At 34.4% G+C, this 26,579-nt stretch overlaps 2 protein-coding genes across 2 annotated transcripts; one reads left to right on the forward strand and one right to left on the reverse strand.

The window, feature by feature from the left end:
* The first annotated feature begins 320 nt into the window (after nucleotides 1-320).
* LOC128230329 (putative cyclin-dependent serine/threonine-protein kinase DDB_G0272797/DDB_G0274007) lies at nucleotides 321-12,818 on the forward strand. The gene is made up of 9 exons (XM_052942512.1): nucleotides 321-436; nucleotides 6,477-6,642; nucleotides 7,238-7,607; nucleotides 7,770-7,834; nucleotides 8,610-8,717; nucleotides 8,825-8,908; nucleotides 9,210-9,290; nucleotides 9,891-10,103; nucleotides 11,651-12,818. Exons 2-9 carry the CDS (start codon nucleotides 6,538-6,540, stop codon nucleotides 11,702-11,704), a joined length of 1,080 nt encoding a protein of 359 aa, XP_052798472.1. The 5' UTR covers nucleotides 321-436; nucleotides 6,477-6,537; the 3' UTR covers nucleotides 11,705-12,818.
* A 1,238-nt stretch (nucleotides 12,819-14,056) lies between these two features.
* On the reverse strand, nucleotides 14,057-24,880 carry LOC128232258 (SH3 domain-containing YSC84-like protein 1). The gene is made up of 9 exons (XM_052945721.1): nucleotides 24,804-24,880; nucleotides 22,005-22,131; nucleotides 21,331-21,453; nucleotides 21,011-21,075; nucleotides 20,565-20,806; nucleotides 20,167-20,359; nucleotides 19,200-19,500; nucleotides 18,477-18,581; nucleotides 14,057-18,199 (listed from the first exon to the last, which is right to left on the reverse strand). Exons 2-9 carry the CDS (start codon nucleotides 22,117-22,119, stop codon nucleotides 18,087-18,089), a joined length of 1,257 nt encoding a protein of 418 aa, XP_052801681.1. The 5' UTR covers nucleotides 22,120-22,131; nucleotides 24,804-24,880; the 3' UTR covers nucleotides 14,057-18,086.
* Nucleotides 24,881-26,579: the final 1,699 nt, after the last annotated feature.

Below are 26,579 nucleotides of genomic sequence, written 5' to 3' on the forward strand. Positions count from 1 at the left end.
AATACATAACTCTCCGCCAAGGAGTCAATAGGCTACAAACAACTAATTTTCAGACTTCCAAAAGCTATGATTTTTCCAATATTTACACTGAAAACTATCAATTTCTGCAATAGAGTGTCAAATTCAGTCAAGTTCTCTGCAAAAAAGAACATGTTTTGCTTCTTTTTCATTCAATTTTAATAAAATATTGATACTTGAACACAAGCACTCTTTCTTCTGTATTCACATCCGGATCTTTCATTTTCGACGTTACATTTTAACCGCCTGATCTCAACAGTCTCCTTTGACGTTTTGACTAAATTAAAGTGATTCAGATCAGTAAGCATTGCACAAGTGAATGAAAAGAAAACTCAACATTGAATAAAACATCAAAAGATAATCTTAAAAATAGTTTATTCTTATTGGACCAATTTCTTTGTTCATACGAAATTAGCAGGTAATATATCCACAATTTTTTTTTATTATTTACACTGTTGACAGTAAATATGGAAGAGAAAAATGCAATCAAAAATGAATAGTTGAAAAAGAAACTGAGTTTTAGTTTCGGAATAATTTTGAATCTTATTTTATGTTTAAGTAATTATTATTGTTTCATTAAGATAAAATTAAGACGCCGATACCGATAAGGCTACGCATACAGTGTCACATGACTCCATAGTAAGGGGGCCCTCCGACATTTACATAGAAGCAGACGATAATAATAAAGAAGTTATACTCGACAATCAGATAAAAATAGCACGGAACGGGTAAAATATGTCAATAGAAGCAAGTATAACATTAAAATAGTTCACTAGTATTGATTGAATGCAATGTAAGACTCAATTAAAAACAATATGACTAAGTCTTAAAATAATTTATTTAAAAAAAACATCGGGGTTTTGTTACAGTAGAAAACCACTCAAAATTAGGGAATCAAAACGTGTATGAATTCCTTTTACGAAAGTCAACAAAACGACCCTTGTATAGATAAAATTTCAAATGGTAAAAATGAAATATTATGCTATACTAATTTAAAGGACAAATTACACCATGGTGACAAGCCCAGGTCAGCCTGTCCTTGGTAATATTAAATGAAAAAGTGCTTCACATAAATTGATTTATATAAACTCCTTCGTCTTAAAATTTATGTTTTTATATTTGCACCCTCACATATACAGAGTATCATTGTTTATGGTTGAAGAAACACTATAAACAGCTATTTGAATGAAAAGAATATTTACACCAGCCAATGTTTCTGTTATGATTATTAAATTAAGAAAAGGATAAGAAATAATGAGTACAACTCCCATAAAGTTGGCGTACATTAAACTCATAAGCACCTTGTACTATACTGGCAAAAATTCATTTGCTTTATGTGAAATGACTCAGTATAGCCCCTCAGTGTACGCCTGTGTGCTCCGAAATATAACACCGGAGAATCATAAAAGAATAGGCGAAGTGTGCAACACTGCTAAATCTGGCCCGTTATTTAGAACGTACTTAATACCACTTTGTCCTAGTTCGTTTCATGTTTAGTATTTCTCTTTGTTATTTCAATTACCAATTTGTTATGATAAGGTAATAAATCGTGTTTACTTTAAGACACTCAATCATATGTGTACGAGTTCTGGCCCGTTTTGAGTGAAATATTAGGGTGCGTTATTCAAAAATTATTAAAAAATATAAAATGCACATCATCAATGGTTGAAATCATTGGTATATAAGATATATGGGATATTATGATGGGACGCTTTTCTGGTGTCCCTAGAAAAGAGTTTTATCGTTATATTCCATTTATTATATACCTGCCTATTTATTTTTTTTTATTTTTTATTTTTTTTGGGGGGTTCTATTTCATTTAATTTACCGCCATCTGTCAAATGCGCGTATGAATTTGAATGTGTTACGTAGTTTTGTGAAATGAAGTCAATTGAGGCTTCTACAGCAAAACTTAATTGAGCCAAATTAGAACAAAATATTTTATTATTATTTATTTTATTTGACGATTATAATATGCAGAATTGAGGGAAATTCGTGTTTCTGGAGCGTGAGTAATGTTAGTTTATTTAATGTATTTTAAAATTGACAGGTTTTACCAGCTTTTTTGGTCACGCTAGCTTAAGCAACGCGGAAGTAGTTCTTATATTACATACGGTACTCGCACGAAACGGAATCAGAAAACAACAGTATCATGATACGGATTTTTCAATACGGAATGCTGTATTTTCACTATTGGATATGTAAAAAGAATTTGATAGGCATAACATAAATTATGATTATTCTATGGAACAGGCAGTTAACAAGTGTATATTAGCTCACCTGAGCATGAAGTCCTTAGCATGAGATATTGTGATAGGTTGATTGTCCGTCGTCGTCCGTCCGTCGTCAACATTACTATTCGAACAACTTTTCCTAAAAAACTGGAACAATTTCAACTAAACTTCGCAGGAATGTTTCTTGGGTGATCCTCCTCCGGGTTCTTAGCATGAGATATTGTGATAGGTTGATTGTCCGTCGTCGTCCGTCCGTCGTCAACATTACTATTCGAACAACTTTTCCTAAAAAACTGGAACAATTTCAACTAAACTTCGCAGGAATGTTTCTTGGGTGATCCTCCTCCGGATTCCTTAAATAAAAGTAGTTATATGCTGAGCTCTGGCAACCAAACTAAGAAAAAAATGGAAATCTTCTTCCCAGAAACCGCTGCCCTGATTCCAACATAAGTTCACAGAAATGCTCTTAAGATGACCCTGTATCAAATTCCTTCACCCGATGTTGATTCGGTAACAAGTCGTTGGTCGCCAGGGAGCAATTATCGATCGCTATATATGTCTATATGGAAATTTGGAAATCCTCTCCTCAGAATCCTCTGGACAAATTTAAAATAATTTCACATAAATAAGCATAATAGTTGACACTGTATCAAATTCCTTTACACCATGTTGATTCGTTAAAATCATGGCCGCCAGTGTACCTTTCATTACATGTCCGAATGGAAAATTTTGATTTTTTTTTTCTACAGAAACTATTAGCCCAATTTAATTTGATTGTAGTGTTCCTAAGGTGACCCTCTGCCTTATTCCTCTACGCCATGTTGATTCTTAAAAAAAACGTAATTGCCAGGAGCGATCCTAGTTACCACAATATGTGTATATGGCAATTTTTGAAAATCTTCTCTTCAGCAACCTATGACCCGTTTTCAAAATAAGTTCAAATCAATGTTCCATAGGCGTCCATTTATCAAATTCATTCACTCCATTGTGATTATTAAGAAAACATGACCGCCAGGGGCAGGGCTAGTTTTCACTTTTTTGTCTATGTGGAAAACTCTTTGCGTTAAAAACGATTGGGCCGATTTCAAAATATTTTCACAAGAATGTGCCTTAGGTAGCCGTTTTATCAATTTATCTATGTGGGGTATCTTTCTTAGTTATTGTTTCATACGGGTGAGCGTTGTTGCGGGCGGCGCACGGTATGTTGTCCGATCAGTAACTTTAGAACCCTTTGTTAGGTGTGCGATATATGGCTATCTTTGCTCTCTTATCTTAAATGTTTCAGCTACATAAGAATGGTACATTAAAAAAATGTTCCTATAGTCATCAAACTTCTTTTAACAAAAAAATATTTTCTAACTAGGATAGGCAGAGGCATGGCCCTTTTTATGGTGGCATATAACTGCCGTAGGATAACCTGTTAACGTTCGCGAATTGTTTCGTGTTAGCTACTCAATTTTCGCGATGATTATCTATCTATCTTGTTTATAAAAAAAGGCATGAAAGTGACCAGAACTGCCACCTGTTACCATTTTTTAGCTGTACAACATTACCAGGTTTACTGGTAATGGTTTGCGAATTCCATTTAATAAGTAACATAAAAACTGGTTATCTAAATAAGATTCGTGTTACCACTTATCTTAATTCTATAAATGCACTTTTGACTTTTAGCAGTAACTGGCTATCTAGTAATGATTTGCGAACTCCACTTAGTAAGTAACTTACTAACTGGTTAACTAGATAAGATTCGTTTTACCAGTTACTAAGTGAAAATCGCAAATAATAAGTAAATAACCAGTTGTATAAATATGTTTATAGATACCTTGTAACATGAACCTTATCTAGTAATATATTTAATATTATTAATAAGTACATTTGGAGCATTAAGACCATTCCCTGCAATAGTTTCTTGATTTAAAAAGGATCCGGTGAAGTTAAAAACAGTTCCAAGGTATCGTTTTAATGTACTTATTGTCGATTAATATTTATGCAAAAGGCTACAGAAACAAGCTCAGTAGTAAAAAGTTTAAACATAAATCCGGTTTAGTGGCACTGGGCAAACGCCAAAGCCAGTAGAACACAAAATCATAAACAAGAAACAAAGAAGAACAGCACAAAACTCCACAAACAGCACAGTGCATACATACTATATATATAAAAAAATAGGTATGTTTATCAAGAATTGTTAGGTACCGCCTTGGAACGGTCAGTAAAATGTAAATTTACTGGGAGTTTAAACCAGTTTATGTGCACAAACCTCACTCTTATCCCATTCTTGACCATCTTATCTTAACCATTTTTATTGTACTTTGCCCCTTTTACCAAAAACCATGGCCCTTGTTTTGTTCTAGACCCCATTAAACACAGTAGTCATGTAACCTTTTTATACGTTTTTGTAAGTCATCGACAGTTTTTCCACAAACAAGAATTTCATCAGCAAATGACGTCAATATCGTCAACAGTAAGACAGCATAGCGGATCATCTTCTCAAAGGCCATTACAGAAAAGAGCAAATATGATCGAAGACATTATCCCCTCTTGCTTAAGGTCGACAGCACAGTCAAAATATTCGGACAGCGATCTATTTTTTTAACACATGCATTTATATTCTTATCAATTCTAAGCATGTTTTCCATCTATTCCTGATCTATCTGATTTAACCAGAGGCTATTTAAACTAACAATGTCGAAAGCACGTTTCATATCATAAAAAGCACAATGCAATCTGTGTTTATTATTTAACATTTTTTGCACAATTGAATTGCAAACAAAAAAGCATTTGTAGTAGACCGTCCCTCAAATTGAGAATCGCTCGGAATGTCATTTTTGTTTGCCAATGTGTTTACTCGTTAATTTGGTATACCGGTAAAAAATGCAACACAGCTCTCTAACGCCATTCCCCGGTGTTTACTTGGATTGCAAGGGTCGTTACCTATATAGATATGTACGAAAGTACCTGTAATAGAATCATCTTGTTCCTCAAGCATGCAATTTAAGTTTTCAAAATCATGATTGCTGGAAAAATCGCATGCCTAGTAGTTTTCAGCAGAATGTATATCATTTGATATACAATGATGAAAAATAGTCGAAAAATCTTCAATAGAATCATTGCCTTAACTGTTTTAGGCATTTTAAAAAAATCAAAAAAAAATCAAGAGGCTTAAATTGTCTTAGCCCTTCTTTTCTGTATTTTTTTTATTTTCACATATCCCACGTTAACGCTTACCCATACACTTGAATGCTATTTGGTAATGTGACATGATTATTCTCCCACCATCATTCATGTTACAGTTTAATATATCTGTATACAAAGATTTTGCCTATCGGCACTGTAAGTTTTAAAATGACTATTTTATGGGCAGTTTTAATTACTACCCTGAAAGTTTTAATCTAATTATACTTTAATCATAAAACCGTGGACAGTATGTTTAATATTGTCGCCATTTGGCATACATATGTATTGAAATCGGTCATTTTGCCCAACAACCCATGGCGAAAGTCATTTTTCAAGTTGAACAAAGTCCCGGGAAAGCATAACTTGGTGGACAAATCTTCCGAAAGAACAATCCGCCGCTACCCAGAAAGACAGGACTGAGAAGGAACAGAGGTCGACTAGGCCGAGGTTTTTTAAAAAACAAATTGTTAATTTGTAGAGTTTTGAGACTTTAAATATACATATATATTTGTGTGTAAAAATGCTCGGAAAACAGTTAAAACAATATATAGTTCGAAAAAAGACCGCTCTTTAGAATGTTTCATATATTCTGCTGTAGTTCATAACAATGATAATACAACTATAGGGACAAGCCCAGTAGTCGACAACTCAAAATTATATATATTCCTCACGTTATAACAAATGATTATCTCCAACATACTTAGTATGTCAACTATACATTGAGTTTAAGACACAAGAACAAAGATCATTGTCCCATATGTAGAACCTCAACTGCATAAAGAAAAAAACACTTTCGTTAGTTTACCGGTTATTCAGAATTACATATTAATATACATATCGTTATAAGCACATGTAACGCCTACATATTTAACGAGATATGGGCAATAGAAATTCAAGTGAATGAACAACCTCGACAAGTAGCATACAACAGAAAAACAGTGTCTACGGATTGGACATAGTCTCTACATATGGGGCGTGGCGTTCACAAAGAATTATTCGACTGAATGTAAAACAAACAGATAAATTATGTCTTATATTTTCATCGAATAGAGAACCTCACCAAGCCATATAAACACGGTCTGCTCATAAAAGGGAAAGCCAGTGTTTACTGATGGGGCAGGCAAATGGAAGTTATGGGATATATTTTGTCGAAGAGGATAATGTGCTTCGCCCGAACAACAGTGAACAGGATGAACAAATTGCTAGATATATGCAGGTAACATTTTAATTAAATGTATATATATATATTGTTTTACTTGGAATAAATCTGCATACAATATAGCCTTGTAAATTTTGAAATAAAAGCATGGCAGTCGTCTGGGATCATGTTCTATTACATTGTCATGGTTGTCGTCCAAAGCGTTGTCCATATCGTCTGCGATGACACACTTTGTTATCCGTTCACTTCCTCATCGAATATTTACCCATTTTATGGTAATAATATGTTGACCAAGTTTGATTAATCAAGAATCAGAGTTATAACCCTAGAATTGTCAATTGTTCATAAAAGGGAGCTTCAAGCAGTCAACATATTAAATTCGTAAAGGGTTTGATGAAAATGGAAAAATAACTTAAATTATTTTGTTAAGCTGTGCTTACACTAACTTCCCTAATATTTGATTGCAATTGTGTGAAAATCATCAAACTATTAAAAGTAACAAAATTCTAATTTAGCCATATTCAGTATTACACTACCCGAAGAGACTGTCAATGACATTTCCTTTCATCTCGTTATCGATACAACTGAAAACCAAAATGTGATAGTTATGTAAATTATGTAAATGTATGCTTATCAGCACTCTTATTAACAGGAAGAGTTAAACCATGAAAGACAGAGACAGGAAGATCAAGATCGCCTGCATTTGGAGGAATTAATACGAGCTGACCGGGAAGAGCAAGAGCAGCAAGACAGAATGTTTGCCCTTACAGTGCAAGAAATGGCGCAAAGGGGTGGCCAACATGGTAGAAACAGAGGATGGGGAGGCTTTCCGTATCAGAACAGGGGACATGAACCTCGAGGACTGGGCAGAGGTCAAGATCGGGAGAGGTTACAACAGGAGACTGTTGACCATGAGCTGGCCATGTCTCTTCAGGGAGATGAGTATAAAAGTGGTGGAGGCGGGGACAAATGGGATGAGGCTGGGCCTAGCGCGTTCCCTATACTAGCCCAACAACCTGCAGGTAATTGGTATTGTTTTGTAAATGTCAATAAAATGTTGATGAATCTGCTCATTGGAAGGGTCATTTTATAAGAAATTGAACTATTTATAATTGTCGATTTTGTTTTATAGAATGAATGCATAATGATTGTTTTATACTTTCAAATTTGACCTTTATATACAGGATTTCTGCAGGACGATCATCAAATGCAACATGAATGGAGTAGACCCTTCGAGGACATACAACCGGTATGTGTATTTTCACCTCAGTATATACATATATGAAATCACAAGAAAAAAGAAATCGGGATGTAACATACAACATTTTACATCCAGATTTCATTTCTGTAAACATCGTGTCACATACTTATTATTCCTGAATATTTGCACACCTACAATTCTGTGAATTGTGAATGTATTCATGTCAATCCTTTAACTGGGTTCATATTCCTCTAATACTAGCAAAGCCATGTTTATGATTGTTATAATGACCTGGTAAAATGATAATAAAATCGATAAAACAATTGACGACATTGACTCTTTAATCAAGTCAACTTCAACCAAGGTTTAATTTTAGTAAGATTTATGTATGCAGAGTAGTAATGAAACTTAGTCTATATGAAGATTATGACTCCTTTTGGAGTTGGTGGTGTCAAGGTCGCTGTGACTTAAAAATTAAAATAGAAAACATTGTTTTCGCTCAAAAGTAAGGTATACATTTTAGTTTTGAAACTTGGTATATATTTTGCACATGTGAAGACATATCTCTTGATAGTATTTGAGGACAATGGAGTCAATGTATATGTGACTATAAATAGATTATACACTCCTCTCAATAGCTCTGGTTGGAATAGTGATGAAACTTGTTGTGAATGTATAGTGATGAAACTTATTGTGTCTGAGGCTTTTGTAAAGAGGTACCATGAGTATCCTTTTGGTGTCTATAGGGTCAAGGTCCGTCTCGCAGTTATTTGAAATAAAAAAAAGGCTTCCACTTAATAGTTTAAGTAAATTTAATTTACAGGAAATGGCCGCCAGTCAACAAGAGTTCCAGCCTTTTCACCAATTTCCGCTCCAATACCTTGATGAGGAACAGCTCGAGTTCCAGAACCACCACAGGAGACTGTCGCAGGTATACAACAGGCATGGGAATGGGGTTTTATTTGGAGTAATAAGTTACATGCAATGGAGGTGACGACACACTGTTCTTTTTAATAATGGCGCCATCTTTTGTTGCAGACTCAGGATTTCCAGCATCAGCACCAATCTCAGCGCCGAGAGCAGAACGAAGCTCAGCTGGAGTTCCTGAGGGTACTCTTTCAGGTAAAGAACAAGCACATGCTTTGTTTTTTAGGTAGCTGTAGTTTACATGCAGGGCAATAAAACGGTATTTTTCACATTTTCGCCACCATATTTGGACACAGACTCACTTTACATGTACCCCCTGTGGTGTTACTGAAGAAAATAAATAGTTGACCACCATAGCCACTATAAGTGACATACTAATACATCAAATTCTTCATTGTTCCTGTATATTTAGAAACATAAAGGAACTCAAAAGCATCGTTATATATATATATATAAATGTTTTGTCAATATACCCTGACACTGCTTCCTGTTACAGATGGGCAGAAGAGAGAACTTTAACAGGATTCCTTCAATGTTGAATGAACATGGCTTGAGCAATGTCGGAAACAGTTATGAGGTAAGATATAGAATATCCATTTAAACAGAGAATCATATAAATCACATTCAGAGTAAAGATAAGTAGAGAATCATGTTATCAGATTTTGAAGGTGTGATTATTTAGTTGTGGTGTGCGTATTCCACTTAATACTAGTAAGTAGCATAATAACTAGCTAACTAACTAACCTTTAAGTGTTGTACAGCATGAAAAGGTAACAGCTGGCAGTTCTGGTAACTTTTAAGTCTGCTTTTAGTCTAATCATGTTTACCTTACCGAAAACAAATCGCGAATCTTTACTAGATAGCTAGATAATTATCGCGAAAATTAAGTGGCCAAGACGAAACAATTCGCGAACGTTATCATGCAGGTCATTATACGGCAGTTATATGCCAACATACAATATTCTGCCATACACTTTCTTATCTTATTATGAAGGCGTCAAGCTTTGGTAGATAACAAGTGGTTCATCTCTCCACTTCAGATTCTAGTAAAATCCAGAACGTTCTTTTCTACACGAATCTTGATCGAAGCAAATCTAACGCCAGAAGTACAAAAATAACCATTTTGTATTAGATCCTTTTAAAGCATATTTTTAAAAGAGATATTTTTTACAAACAGGCTCTGCTGGAACTGGGAGATAATTTGGGAAGTGTCACTAGTGGCCTGTCCTCGGAGGCATGCTCCACGCTGCCGACCAAGAGATACACACAGAGAGACAGACAGACGGAGGGCTGCAGCGTGTGTATGGAGGAATACAAGACTGGAGATACACAGAAAACATTGCCCTGTCTCCATATATTCCATGACTCCTGTATTGACCCATGGTTGAAAGTAGGTTTACTGTATTCTGATATGTTTTCACTTTTAGTATTTAACTATTACCAAGAAGGAGACAAATGACTCGCATTTTCTTAAAAAATATACCACATACCTTCACATAAGTAGAAATAAGTAACACATGTTCTATTACGATGGCATTAGGAAATACCTATCAAATACACATATGACAATTACAGAAGAAGTAGCGCATGATCAATGACCGTGGCTATATCAAATACTTCAATTTAAAAAGCAGTCATAGTTTAGGCATCAGTTTTAGGACTTGCTTTGTGAGAAAAAGCTATACAAAAGCAACACAATATAGGTTAGCTCAATTTTATTGCATTATTCTTAAGAATGGTTGCATAAACATTTACTGCATAATGCAAAAAATGTTTCCTGACGAATTTTCTCCATAAATGTACATGTACACAAAAAAACGTAATAAAATATGTATGATTACATTGTCAAAAGCTACTGAACAATGAAAATAGCCTGTCTTTGTACATAAGTGGTTAGTTTGGGTGTATTTTCATGTAAAGGCTATATTATGTAGCAGGTAAACTACTTATGGAAAAGATTCTATACTGCTCTCAAAAATGGTATAATGAATTTTAATACCATAGTGTGTTGTTTTTCTGAAATAAAACCTAGGTTGTTAGATTAGGAACTGTTGTTGGGCAGTCGGGTTAAGTCTACCAGCTGATGGGAGTCAAAGAATTGTGTCTGTGCTATAGAACAAATATTAAAAATAAGAAGACGGTGTTTCGAGTGTAAGACCCATAGCTCTAGACCAAAGTCTCGTGGTTATTGGTAAAATACTTAATTTTTGCTTGTACTTCGTGTCACTTGGTCATGAATCGGGTTATTTTTAAACAATTTGGCACAAATGTTCACTCTGGGGAGACGTATGTCAATTATTACGTCCAAGGTCACATTCAAGGGTCATTGATAAAAATTCCTTGTGTTTCAGCTTTTCAAGTCTATAACTTGCTATCTATTTGGGGATTTTAAAATAACTTGGTAAACATGTTCACCGTGAGAAGCTAGCTTGTAGCATGCAAGACTTTATGTCAGTAAGTCAAAGGTCAAGGTCAAACTTAAGGATCATTGGTCGAAATTGTATTTTGGCTTATCGGGGGTTAAGCTTGACCATGCATTTAAAATAACGCATGGAATGTAGACATTTGAAAGCCTTATAGTTGCTATATTTGAAACAATCACACGAGGAGTTTCTTATCCTATCGCACAAAAAGAAAATACTGTTCCATTTAACGAAGAAAATTTATCACGCAATTTCCCAATTAATGCCAACTTAATCGACATTTTTCATTAGTGTTGGAATGAAAGACACAGTAAATTTGTTAAATGGCAGTGTAAGATATTTTTTGTCGTGGTCACAGAAAAATATATTTTTGCATATGGCTGTGCCCTCATGAAATTCAAATATAGTTTCCTTGATTACTTGCTGAAATAAATATCAACTTCCAACCACAATGCAACACATATTTTTGCTTCAGAGATTTATACCACTCACATTTACTGGCTTTAACTTTCAGGACAACGCAACATGTCCGGTGTGCAGAGAGGTTGTTAAAGTTTCCGGATTCTAGTTGAGCAGCTATTTTAATTAACATAACAATTTCTTGGGAAAAAACAATTGTGAAACAGGATATAGTGATTTGATATTTTTCACTATTTAATTTTTTTAGCCCGCTCTCAGTTCCAAATCAAACATCAGAGCGCACAGAGCTGGGACTTACGTGCGCATATATATACATAATTAAATGACTTTTAACTCCAATGTAGGCATGTAATTAAGCGAAAAATTTGTTTGTTTTAGTGTTAGATAGCAATATATTTCACCTCGTGAATACCAAAAGGGAATATTTAACTCGTGGCTACGCCGTGATTCGGTGAAATATATTACGATCTTAAACTGAAACAAACAAGTATCCTCTTTATACAGTAGACATAAATAGTTGTGTAGCTGTTAAGGAGGGGTTGTACGGTTGTTGAAAATGGCTATAATTACAAGTTGGTCATGTTTAATTCACATTATATTCATATACTATATAATGTGTGTCTGTATATATATACAGCGATGCCTATTGCAATATTTACTGTATGGGTAGCAGATGTGTTCAAAGACTGATTTACGTAGTTCTTTGTACTGGGGCTTGATGTATTATGTAACCTTGGGTCATTAATAATTCAGATATACTGTATTCCGATTATTAGAACCTTTCGTACATGTATATATAGTCGTATAAGTAAATTCTATTGAATCTACCATGTACCTATGCATTGATTCATCTTTAAATATGCATGAGTGCATCCAACAAAATTCTTATACTAGCAGTGCATAACCATGGATCCTGGGGTTCCCAGTATATTTGTGTGCAAATATTACAAAAAGGCGATGCTGTCTGCTGATAGAAATGTAAGAGAGTAATAGGTCCTCCGGAAAAAAACACACGGATGTACAACTTGGGATTAGTAGCAAAATGAATAACTGCCTGTTCATGTTAACTGAATTTGATGTATTTAAAAGTTATATACGAAATTCATAACCAGGGAATATTTTGTATATTTGTCATTGAAATTCTTAAAAGATTTCAAATAAATTAAACAATGTTGTAAATATTATATAAGTGATATTATTTATTTCTACAACTGCATTCGTTTTATTATTTTTATGTGATAAAAATAAAATATAAAAACATTTTATTGTATTTACCTATTATTCAAAACTTGAACTGCAAAGAATTATCACTGACTACGAAGTAATATTGGGTTAACATCATAACGGTCATATAAATGCAACAATACAAAAACACAATGTTCAGCTGCAGCCACTTAATAAATAAATCTTTTAAATGAAAATGCTGATGGAGCATAGTTAAAGTTTGTAGTTAAAACAGAACATAAACAGAATATGTCATTTCAGGAACATTCCCTTTAGAAACCACAACCGTGCAATAAAGGTATCAATAACATGTAAAAACAGGCACACAGGCATTATTGGTAGATAAGACACAGTTTCAATGAACAGAAAATAAAGGTATTTAAAAAAACTCCATATGAAGACATTCCTGTTCAAAAGTCAAAGGTGGCCAATATTGCAAACAGAGATGCCATGACAACAGTGAATAAGGCTCCGTGGCTTGGAGCTCCGCCCACTTCCTCTAACTTGCGTTCGGTGTCCTTGTCAAGCACACATGTGCAGTTGATGGGGTTCCATCGGAACATGAGACGTGTGCAGGTCATGGCGTAGTCGGCTTCTATACATGTATCTTCAGCTGATAAACCCTTGTTTTTAATGCATTCCGAACTGTTCACTTGGCTAAAGAATCCACTGAAGAGACAAGGATCGAGGTCATCTATGGCGGTTGCCATGACAGCGTTAGTGAAATTACTGATACCACAGATTGGGCACCTGTTCTGTGAGGCACCTGTAGGTGGGTTCCAGGCCTGTAGGTCACATATATTGGAGATGGACAACAGATTTTTAATGGTTGCCGGAAAGGTGGCACTCAGCTGAGGCATTACTTCATCATACTCAAATTTCCCGTCATAAGATGGCTTCAGAGACACAATGGCTTGGCTACCGATCTGCATGTGGTCTTTGGTTCCAGAGCAGCCATCACGAGGGGAGATACTCTCTATGATTATGTTTTCGGGAACTGTAACGCCTGAGCCCAGTTTCAGCACACAATACACATCAAATACGGCATTGATCATGTAACGCTGAGCTCCATTGCCAGTCTCTACTGAACCACTTCTGTGCTGGATAGTTTTGCCATACACTACAGTGTTGGCGGCAAGAAGTCTTTCATCCATCATCATATTTTGCCAACCCTGGGAAATGGCACATTTGCCCTCCGCATAAAACCTGCCAATATCAAGCAAAGTGGCTGCTAAAAGCACAACTAGAGGTAATTTGTCCATTACTGTTTAATTCTTATGCACAGATAACACAGGTAACAATCATATAATGAAGCTTTTAAAGGTTGAAGTTGAAAACCAATAATTTTGTTTCATAAATACTTTCAGAAATAACCATAACATAAGCTTTAAAATCTTTTAATTCAAACAGCTTGAATCATTGAACTTTGACCTTCACATTGACAGACTGATTAAAGATTAAATCATTTAAATGAACACTTTTAAATCATTTAAATTCTGTTTAACAAATCATAATCACATGCACATATATGTTTTAATCCAAATTAAACCTTTAAACAGGGTGAAACCAAGTTCAATGCAGTCAAGATCTGAGCTATCTACTCATAAAGAAGGAAAAACATCTTTGTACAAGAGTATATTTTCATATATATATTAATACTACATCAAAATGGATTGCAAATTTGTTTCATTAATATTGCTTATATTTATCCAGACCAGTGAAGGACAAAGAAACACTTGTAACCCGAAATATGACGGAACATTTGAAATGAGCTTTAGTGAGATTTTTGCCACCGCTGACATTATTGTGTATGGAAGGGTTTTACAACACTTTGCCACAAAGTTCGACAACAAGTATGTAGTGGAAGCTGACTATGAAGTGCTTTGTGTTTTGAAGCGTGAGGACAGGGAAATAGAGAGTGAGATCACAATCACTTCCCTGGCTCCCCGAGATGCATGCTCAGGAAGCCCAGTAGCACAGGTTCTCAGAATAGGGGATCACTCAATTCTAGCATTGAAGAACACCACAGCTGACCACACAAGGTATGACTTAGATGAATTCATGCCTGCAACTCCTGCCGCGTTTAAAGCGCAGAAACCCTACTTCCTTTCATTGTCTAAGCTATGCTGGGCCCAGAACTGGGAAGTCCCTGTAGGAGCGAGCGAAAACAAGTGTCCTGTGTGTGGTATTGCAGATTTTGAACCGAATGTAACTCCGCTGAGCACTGACGTGCCCGTCTGCAGTTACACCCAGAGCACAATTGTCAGTAACATGACAGCGTGTGACCTGTATATGGACTTCACCCTGGAGGAGGCCAACAACCAGACTTGCGTGCCAGCCAACTACATAGACACGTGTATGACCTTGATGTACCGAGACCCGACCATGACGTGTGAGTGTCAGGATCCCCAAGCCCCAAGGGAGGTCAATGTTGGACATGGGAATAATGTCTTGCCATCATTTGTGGTGACAACTGTTCTGGTTATTTTGTCAATGTCATTTTTATAAACAGAAGGATTGAGTTCTAGTCAATTAATTTTAAAAAGCTATTTCCTGAAAATATTTATAAAATCATTTGAGTTTTGTAGAGGAAATAAGAATGGAGGACACATGTTTTTGCTATATTTAAGGTATTCAATAATAAAGATCTACTATAAAAAAGAATAATTGTTTCCATCACTGTTTCAAACAGTGAGATATCAATTTTATTTCACTAATAAATCTCTATAAAGCACTGGGACATTTTTAATAAAAGTATTTTCTTTTGAACAGTTTGCATTTCAAACACATATTTTGCACTTGCTATTATTTATTATGTAACATCTCATTTTGATTTTTTTGTGTGTACATGTACTTTGATTGTGACCTAAAAATAAAAATATTGTTTTATTAGAAGTTCATCATTTATTCTTAAATCATAATGGCACAACTCAATAAAAAAAATAACAATCAATGAATTATTTTGAAATGTATAATTATATTTTTAACAATTCAACAAGTTCATAATAACAATTCAACAATTTCATAATAACAATTCAACAAGTTCATAAAATGTATAATATACAGGTAGTAGCAGAAGAAGCAATGTTCAAAAAAATAAATGTATATAATATCTGTTATATTTGATTATAGAAATGCCTCATTTTGTCAATAAAAGAAGATTAAATGTTTTCCTGTTGAAAGCTAGAATGTTCCCAAAATCACTGATACACCTGCACTCATATGCAAGTAGCACAGACATCACTGATAAACCAACAACACAGATATCACAGATATTCCAATAACATTGATACCACTGACACATCAGCAGCACTCGTATCACTTATAGACCTGCAGCAGATATCACTGAAATGCCGGTAGCTCCTATATCAGTGATAAGCCTGCAGCACTGATAAAACCGATACGCCAGCATAACTGATACACCAGTAGCACTGATATCACTGATGAACCAGCAGCACTGATATCACTGATAAACCAGCAGCACTGATATCACTGATAAACCAGCAACACTGATATCACTGATAAACCAGCAACACTGATATCACTGATAAACCAGCAGCATTAATTTCACTGATAAACCAGCCACACTGATATCACTGATAAACAAGCAGCATAGATATCACTGATAAACCAGCAGCACTGTTATGACTGATAAACCAGCAGCACTGATATTACTGATAAACCAGCAGCACTGGTATCACTGATTAACCAGCAGCACAGATAAACCAGCCGCAATGATACACCGGCAGCACTGATATCACTGATAAACCAGCAGCACAAATATCACTGACTTTAAGTATCTGCCAGCCCCCATGATGGTTGACATCAAGTGTGGAGGAGTAGGACATGGATGTTGAATCTGACAAGTAGTCTGTATGTACCAAACACACGTGCAAAGTAATTTGAAAATATCTCTGTGCATGACAAAGACACAGCCTGTACATGGCTCTATCTAAATGAGAATATGCAGCATTTCTTAATGATTAAACTGTTAGTGTGACCACTGTAAATGTGACCTTGAACTTTGAAGTAGTGACATGGGTCTTGCACGTGGCACATCCCCTAGCACATGTGCAAATTTATTCTAAAATCCCTCCATGCTTAACAAAAGTTACAGCCCAGACACGACCTAGGATACTTTATATGCATATATGCAGGAATTCAATAATGATTAACCTGTGTGACCATGACCTTTTTAGTAAGGGATGTGGTATTGCCTGTGACACATTGCCCTTAGGTATCAAACACATGTGCCAAGTCATTCTAAAATTCCTCACTTCATAACAAAGTTACAGCCCAAACATGGAAAAACATTCCATAATGATAAACCTGTGAGTGTGATCTTGACCTTTGAGGAAGGGACGTGGGTCTTGCACATGACAAATCGTCTTTATGTATTGAACATGTGCCAAGTAATTTTAAAATCCCTCTCTGCATCAGAAAATTACAGCTAGGACAAGGAAACCAGGATGGACAGGCGGACCACATCCACACACACACCGATTGGTATATATTGGGAAAAATTTCCTTAATTCGGTATAGGAAATAAATTTGTTACAAAGCACTTGTTGGCTGGGTCTAGTAGGGTATTGAGAGGTATAATGAGGAGCAAAGAGACTCAAAAAGAAAAAAGAACCCAACAAAGGCCCAAATGTGAGAATGTCCACCTTTAGTGGCATAAAAACTTCAGCATCCTGTTACTTAATATGACAATGCAATTTGCCATTGTAAAATATCCTTAGCTATTAAAGCTGCTTAACCTTTCCCAAACATGTACATGTAAATACAGTTTCATAGTCATGGTAGCTGCTGTCATGTGACTCTTTCAACCAGTTTTCAATGATTTGTTTAAAAGAAAGTTTACCATTAGATTGCCAGTACATTTCACATCACACTCTTCACAAACTTCATTATCATTAAATTTGCTGGACACATTGTTTCATCCCCAAAAAGTAGACGAGTGCAACTTATGTAGACTTGTGACAGGTACATAAGTAGTCTGAATGTGATTTTGAGTCTGAATATTTTCAAAGATTGAGGTCAAGTTGACGAAATGCATTTTTGAGTATTTTTCCCTTAAAGAAAGTCATCATTGTTCATTTAGTTTTATGCCTCCTTGTCATCTAATTTTTGAAACCAAGAGACTGCTGGACACATAGACTTTAAAAAGTATATGGCAGCCTCAAAATCTGTGATTTTCTCCCATATTTCTCACGCTGGTAGTTTTGAAAACATGTCTCTAACAGTGAGGACCATCCCGCTCTGCTTATTGTTCACACTTTCAAGGTAATTTTCTGATTCAATCTTCAAGTGTTGACCTTTACATAGTTGGCGGGAAATATTCCTGTGTTACCACGGCAACTGCCCTCCCACCAGTCATTCTGGGTCTCGGTTCTAGTCAGCACTGAGATCACATCTCCTGAAAAGTGTACTATGATGTCTATAAAATGTGCATGTATTAACATTCAGTATATTGGTCACAGTCAAAAAAATTAACACCTGTAAGAACATGTATAACTTTTTCATTTTGTTTCAATCTTAGCCATGTTAAAGTAAATGAAGTGCCACTTTTTTATGTATCACACAAATTTGAAGTCAACTTTAACTGTTGACTTGTAAGCTGTAAAAAGGAATTCGTCAATGACTCATTGCAATGAAATGCTTTTTTATTTAAAAAAAAATAAAGCACTCCATACCAGTTTTGAAACATAGGTCACATGGAATGTGCGATAAGTAATCATAAAGCGCAATGGCCGTCAGCTCCCAGGAGTCCACTGACCCAACAGAGTAACCACTGGCTCCTGTGAATATTCAAAACAAAAATATTGCAAAACTTTTTGCATAATTAAATGAGTTTGCAAATAAATTGTACTCTTAATAAAACCTCAAAACTGTAGCACTCTTACTCCCAAATAAGATTTTCCACAATTAATACAATTGTTTTAATATACCCAAAAGGATGAATTAATGTCAAAAACAATGGTACTTATGAAGAATACTGAGTTTGATTTGAAAGAAAGGTGCAGTAAACATGGTATTTCTACCTTATGAGACGATAGTAGATCACACTAAATATTTCAGCACTCGCCAATCATTTAATAATTATGCGTTTTAAGCTACTAAATACCAGGCTACAATATTGTTATCAGTTATCAATATTTCCATAAATGCATTATCATGTAAATAGTTCAAGGTTTATCACTCAAAATTTATGTTTGTTATACATGTGTATATAATGATTTTGAATAAGAGCGTCACTTTTTCATAAATGTGTAGGTGTCAAGGTGAATAAAATACAGCCTGCCCTTTTCATATTCATTGTATCCCCTTTATATATAATTTTATTATGCCTCAAACTGCACCTTTAAGCTTTTCCCAGCTTATTACACACATAACCACAAAACTGTTGTTTAGATTACCTGAAAATGATCTTGGCCTTGGTGGCCTAGGTGATGACCTTGATATTGCAGAGGCTGTCTTGGAAACACTATGACTGTCCTTACTTGGTACCATCATCGAGCTGGGTCTCGACTTTCCACCGCCACTTGTGCGTTTCTTTATCACTGTGGTTGACGTGACAGTTTTTACATGTCTTGTATGTTTTGTTTCCTTTGATGGGGAATATTTGTAACTCTCGTCGTCAGAGTCACTGTATGTGTCTGCTCCTGAATAATCTGTTTTGTCGGAGGGCTTTTTGGACTTGAATGAGCTTGTAAAACTCTGACATGAAACAAAAACAACAAATTCCAGTAAATAAAAACAAACCAAACAAATAATTAATTTTTACAACTTTGGAAAGAAATGTCATTTTTATGTTGATATTGATGAGAAACACATAGCAAAGAAGCACTGCATATCTTTAGTATTGAAACTGCTTAGCCTACATGTGTACTACTAGTTACATAATTACATACTTTATGATGTTAATATTTTTCTTCAAATCTGCCATGAATTTCAAATGCATGTATGGAACTATACCCAAATACAGGCAAAAACACATTACATTGCATCAATTATTGTCAATGTAAATCAACTATTATCAAATATTCCATGCAGTTTCTAATATCTGCATATCCCATAACAAAAGAAACTAAGTTGATAATAAAATGCAACACACAGTAATCAAACATTGCCTTGGTGACTAAAAGTTATTACTGTTTACATAAATTCTATTTTGTAAGGCACACTTCTGGTGGTGTTAGTGAAACATTTTAATCCAGCTACTGCGCCTTGTTTAACATTCAAAATTACACATTCACACTGATAATTGTTCAGTGGACCAGCAGAAATATATTCAATAGAGAAAGCAAGGTTAGTGCAAATTCTCATGCTATGTATGGGTTAATTAGATGCATGTTAAAAGGAAAGGAGAAACCTCAAACTCACGCTGAATTTACTTTTCATATTCTCAGTGTCGCCAGTGACAGCCTTCATTGCCTTGCGCTTAGCCATGTTGATCAACTCTTTCTCCGCCTTCTTACGGTGGCTTTCCAGAACTTCATACAAACATTCACACCCATCGGGTTTGTCCACGTCACCTCGCAGGATCTCAACAGCTCTTATGTCATGGCCATAAAATCTGAAGAGTCAAACAGAGAAATATTAAGGACACCATTCCGTAAAAGTTCATGATTTATATAAAATCAATAACACAAGAAATGAACACTATGTCAAATTCAAATTTTGATGTAAAAATAAATAAATGCAAGACAAGTAAGTTAGAAAAGTGAAACTTAGTATGGTAGATATCAAGTGTTCATGCTTGTAAGAATGCCTTAACTAACTTTCGATTTGCATCTTTTCTCTCAATAAGTGCGCTGCCTTCCACAGAAATCCCAGCAAATAAACCCCTGGTCTTGGAATATGTGTAAATGGCTGCTGTGCTGCGGAGGGCTACATCTGCCTCCAGGTTTCTGCCGAGGGGACCAGCTGCTATCGTGAAGTTGCCACCAAGTGTAAGGTTACCTCCCTTAGAGAATGCCTCTACTGCAGACCTCTTGTTCAGTATGATTACAAAGTCTGTTACCTAAAAGATGTAAAGATAAATTATTATAAACTTTAAATACAGCAGAGTACCAAAAACCCCAATTTATGATGAACAAGTAAACAAAATAATTTATCAAATCATTGCTTTCTAAAGATAATTCACTTTAACAGACAGAATCCAAATTGAAGGATTTTTAAAAATGGTTTCTCCACAAAAAGTTCTTATTAAATATTTTTTACTGACCTCTGCTCCAATTTCAAAACCTCCTCCCAGACCTGCTATACCTATGGCTGAAGGAGCTGACCAGCCTGTGATAAATAATGCAACATATGTAAAATATTACAACATGATAAATAACTCAGAGCAATGCAACTACATATATTGCCAGTGCATCTTGAAAAACCTTTTTAAATATTAATGCTACAAGCATTTATAAAGAATTTTAAAAAAATCAAAAGTGGTCCAAATAGGACAATTTTTTAAACGCTTATGCCAATTGCTTATGCAAGAAAAGTTTAGTAAGTTTAATTGTTTCTACCAAAGAGGAAATATATTTAACTAACCAGAGTCAATGCCCTCATCCAGTTTGGCAATAACAATGCCACTGCCCCCTCTGGCTGTCACCAGGAAACCTGCCTTCACCACTGTCAGAATGGCTAGACCTTTTGCCTTCATAAAGATACCGGCTAAATTAAATAATAATAAAATAGTTAGTTCTGACAAAAAAAAATGGAGAAAAAATAATATTCATTTTCTTTGGAAAAAGTCCTAAAGCTTTGTTAATGATCTTAATATAGTGCAATACTACAACTACATTGCTGTTTTCTCACATAATTAACAAGAGTGCTGCAAAGTGAACGCTAAAATGCTCATCCAGAGTGTTTGTTTCAGTCGAAATAGGGGCAAAGTATTTGACAATCATTAAACCCAGAGTTATGGGCCTTGATATACATGTGTGTATTGTCACTTGCATCATGGCTCTCAAGTTTAATGAACATTTTTTAAGTACTGGAAAAGGTTTTGCTCACAAATGCCAATTTCAAAACTAATAAATGAAATGCAAAACTATGACAATTATCAATAACTCAACTTTTTTCCTTCAAAAAGCAGACAAGCTAAAAATGTTGAAAGTACCCGTAGATTTTTAAAATAAACAAACCAGTACTGGTTCATTGTTTATCAATACTTCTTTTTAAAACTGTTTTTGATAAATTACAAAAAATAAATATACATGTACCTGGTATAAGTTTGTCTGGACCCATCTTTGCTGTTGGTACAGTGAATTCCTTCAATATCTTGGCAGCTTTCTTTGCCTCTGATTTCAGGCTGTGTGGTATTGGGGTATTCACCATGGTGATTGTGTCCTACATTAGAAAATCGTATGTACAGTTGGCAGGGTCCTTGATTACTTAAAAGAACCCTCTCATTGATTTGCAAATGGCAACTGTTAGGGGGAAAATTCTTAGCCTGAAAGCATTGCAAATTGTAAGTACTATTTAATTTGTAAGTAGAATTAAAAATTTAATCTCAGCGGCTTGCATCCTCCTAAAATTGATTAAATCTTTCATTAATTTGTCAATTTTGAACTGTGTAAAATTTAAGTTGTATAAAAATAATATGTTTGTTTCTGGTATCCTGACCTGCCTTATTTTTATGCCCAGACTTGTCACCAGACTAAATGTTTGTATGGCCTTGAAAATTCTGTTCTATCATTTTTTTTTTTATTCATTTTTCCCATTCAAGTTCAAAATGATGTTTTTGGCTTTTAAAGCTGCACTCTCACAGATAGCACGTTTTGACAACTTTTTTTTTTTTGTCTTGGAACTAGCCAATTTTTGCGAAAATCCATGGAAACCAGTTATATAAGACTGCTGACAAAATATAAGATCACAGATTTTTATATTTAAGTTCAAAAACTGATGTTTTATGCATTTTTTTTAACAACTGTTAATAAAGGTTTAAGCCATAAAACACAGGGTTTTCATTAAGGAAAGTTTGAGCAGGCCCAAATATAATTTGGGAAGGCCTAAATATCGAGCGTTGAAGGTGCAAAGTGAACTTTCTCTTGAATCCTTTTCCCTGTATACTTGTTATATGCTGATATATTAACAACATATGAATAATTACTGTTTAAACCAACTGTGATCAGATTTGTATTAAACTGTAACAACCAAATTATTGAGATAATATTTACACAAGTTTAAAACATAACTTTGCTGTTGATTTACTAAATTTCAAATCCAATTATCTAAGTTTAGTCCCAAAGGAAACTTAGACAATATTTTTTTTTAAATCAAAGGAGTCATGTATTGTACAAAGTTAAAACACAATTTTATTGCGTAAACAATTAACTAGTGTTATTTCAGATCAACTTTGCATGTTTGTTGTTTTTAAAATGAATTAATTTAAATATAATTATAAGAAAATAAAAATAATGCTGGGTCAGCCTCTAGCAACTGTTATAACATCATTTGCGAATGGATTTGATGACCTCGACGTCGTACTAGATATTACCCTCAACGAAGCCTTTTATAACTAGAATTAGTAAGAATCGCTATCAAAAAGACTCCCCCGCAAAATTCAGTAATAACATAATTGATTTTGTGTACAAGACAAGAAATCAAGGTCTGAAAAGCATGGGAAATTACGTGTTCTTGTGTGATATTCTAGATCGAGAGAACACGTGCTGTAAAACAGGGTCATTTCACATATAATATTACTATTATCTATTACATTCATAACAAAATACTAATGTTGACAAACCCACGTAAGGGTACATTTTTATTGCTGGATTAGCATTCCATTTTCTGAAACAAAAGTGACAAATGACATGTGTTTATTCAAGCCAGTTTCTTGTTTACTACATCGTTAATCAGTCATTTTGACACATTTCTGAAGCATGACCTGTCACGTCATTCGCGCGTGATCAATAGGATATTATTATATGATATTTATTATTGGTAGATAAAAATAGGTAGTGACATGTTTGGGGATTTTCCATAGAAAAATGAGGCAAAAACACCTTGTGAACTTAAATGGCGTGTTTGACTTCTTTCATAATAACATCTATTTTCGCGAGTTGGTATATTAATTGATGTTAAACTACACAAAAATGCATTTCTTGCGAAAAATAAAACAACAGCTATGAAATGAAATGACTGTCATAATAACGATGGCGCATTTGGGCATTTTGTTGAGAATTTGAGCCGGCCAAAATTATCTCTGAAGCAGTCATTTTAGCCGGCAGCCGGCTCTTAATGAAAACCCTGTAAAACATTACTTTTCGAACTGAAATATGGTGCTGAATTTAACAAGCAAAAGAATTGTAAGCCAGAAAAAGATTTATAATTGCTGGTGAAAGAATTAATATTTAGAAAAATATAAACAAAATGTTTTACTCATAGGTATATATTACAACTCGTATTAAGAATCAATGCAAAGAATAAATCTATCATCGTCATTCAAGAGAAATTGAACGCTTTAAAATCTAGTTAACAAAAACAACATTCAATACAAATATCATATGCATAGCATCAGGTTACAAAATGACACAAATCAACAAAAAGTCATCAATTGATCACTTATTAGAATGCTTAGGAAATCAAAAAAATATTCCTTAACCATGGCAATGATTACGATTAAAATTATACTGAGCAATTACTTGCTAATGAACCATAGCTACAATAATGAGCGATCAGGGATACTTTTTTATTATTTAGACATTTCGTCAAAAGACTCATTGACGGCCATTTAGGTGGACTAGAGGACGTACATAGCAAATTAAAAAAATGTACAAATGTTCGTCGCTAAAAATCTCGACACAGCTTATGTTATAGCATACTATCAGTATAAACATACAGCATATGATCATTGCGACGTATTACAAATATACTTCCGGGTTTTGTAAATACAATAAAATAAGAATAGTCAACAAAGACATTCGAAAACATTCTATCAGACTGACGACTAACATATCAATCTAAATAATTATCATGCCCAATACTAATTTCTTGGGTGATTGTATTATGAAAATAACCTTTGAAGTTGCAGTTAATTGTATTCTTTCTACATTTGTTGGGATTTGTTGATATTAGTAGAGTGACTTTCCCTGACTAGTTTTTACGAAAAGCCGTATTATTTCCGTACCAGTGGTGACAAGAACTCGGCGAAGATCGCGGTTGTGGGGCTAACCACATATAGATCTGGGTCCTATATGGGATTAATAAGAATACAGTACAGTATTATCTGGAACTTAATTTTGAATAAGACTCTCAGGAAGTATTACTCCCAGGCCCTACTGCAGTATATATAGTGTTTGGATATTAGTTAATCCCATAAAAAAATCCGGCACTACGAATAAAAATATGAACCATTATTTATCATTAAAATCGAACACATACAACTACTTTTTTTTAGCAAGTATTCGTTTAGGTGTTTCGATTTTGTATTTTTAATAAACATTCTTTCACAGTCGTAGGTGCTGATATTGTCAGTACGGTGACCAGGCACGGATTCAGTGGATGTTTACCTGTATGTAGAGATTGACCCAATCATAGGAGCATCCATGCATTATTCGCTACTATTTCTGATAAGATCTGAAAATTCTAGTAGTATTTAAATTACATGATAAATTAAGTACCTTCTCTTCGTAATACTTTCAATGATTTTTTTTTGCTATATATCTATAGCAGGCTGGATTTAAATTAACAGTTTTACCAACAACACACCACTGTATCACGCTGTATTTCCAATCTAAATATTGCTTCTTACGTTTTGTTGTTTTCAATGTATACGACTATCCTTAATTTATAATTTATATTTCAACAGGAACCGTATGCGTATGGATTGACCGTACAGCCGGGAGAACTGGTTGATGTTATCACTGTATATTTAAGTGCTTTAATCCATATTACTTTTTGTATGTTAATGCATGAATATATTAAGAAACAGCTTTTGTAAATACTTGTTCCAATATTTTACCTCCTACCTACAAATTTAAAACCATATGCTTTTATTTCCAGGTCACCAGCTCAGCGAGGTAATGTTTCTTGTTAACATATAACCGACTTTCAATAAAGATTCTTGTATCTTGTATGAAGATAATGAATTTATTCCTATTTTGTTTAATGCTAGGTTAGGTAATAATATTGATAAATATGGATGTTTACGAAATATGATATATATAATTATTTATAAAGTGCACGAAAACTATGCGCAGTCTTGAACTCCTTAATTCTGTATGTATTGTTATAAACTAAACTCGTTTCTTGACAAGGTATACCATAAAAAGGCATTCTCATTCATCAGAGGTTTGATAATGATAAATATAACGCAAAGCATCATCAGTATGGCGAACGAGAATGTAAAAAAGGAGGAAACAATAAATAAACATGGTCACGATGATACAAGGCATTTATGTTATATGAGAAAATAGAGAAAACACAATTACTGGTGGTATCAAAATCAGATTTTCGCAATACATTAAAATGTTAAGTATTCTTGATATTGGTAACAATTAGGCTAAAATGCAAAATCATCGTTGGATCAGAAAGTTAAGAATATCTTTATCGAGACTTCGTCATTCATTACATAAATTGTACACTGAAACTGGCCGCTTGTGCTTCTGATTGTGTTATCTAAGTAAATAATTTGTATTTAAAGAATTTACATTACGACAAAAATATACTCTTTCGGTATATATAAAAAATGTTTTATATATGTGCAATTTTTAATCACTTATTCCATTATACAGGGCAAATGAGGTTAATTAGAAATATGAGTTATACATTTATTGAAGTATGATCAATTGCGA

Source organism: Mya arenaria, chromosome 4, assembly GCF_026914265.1.
Source record: "Mya arenaria isolate MELC-2E11 chromosome 4, ASM2691426v1".
In the NCBI taxonomy this organism is placed as follows: domain Eukaryota; kingdom Metazoa; phylum Mollusca; class Bivalvia; order Myida; family Myidae; genus Mya; species Mya arenaria.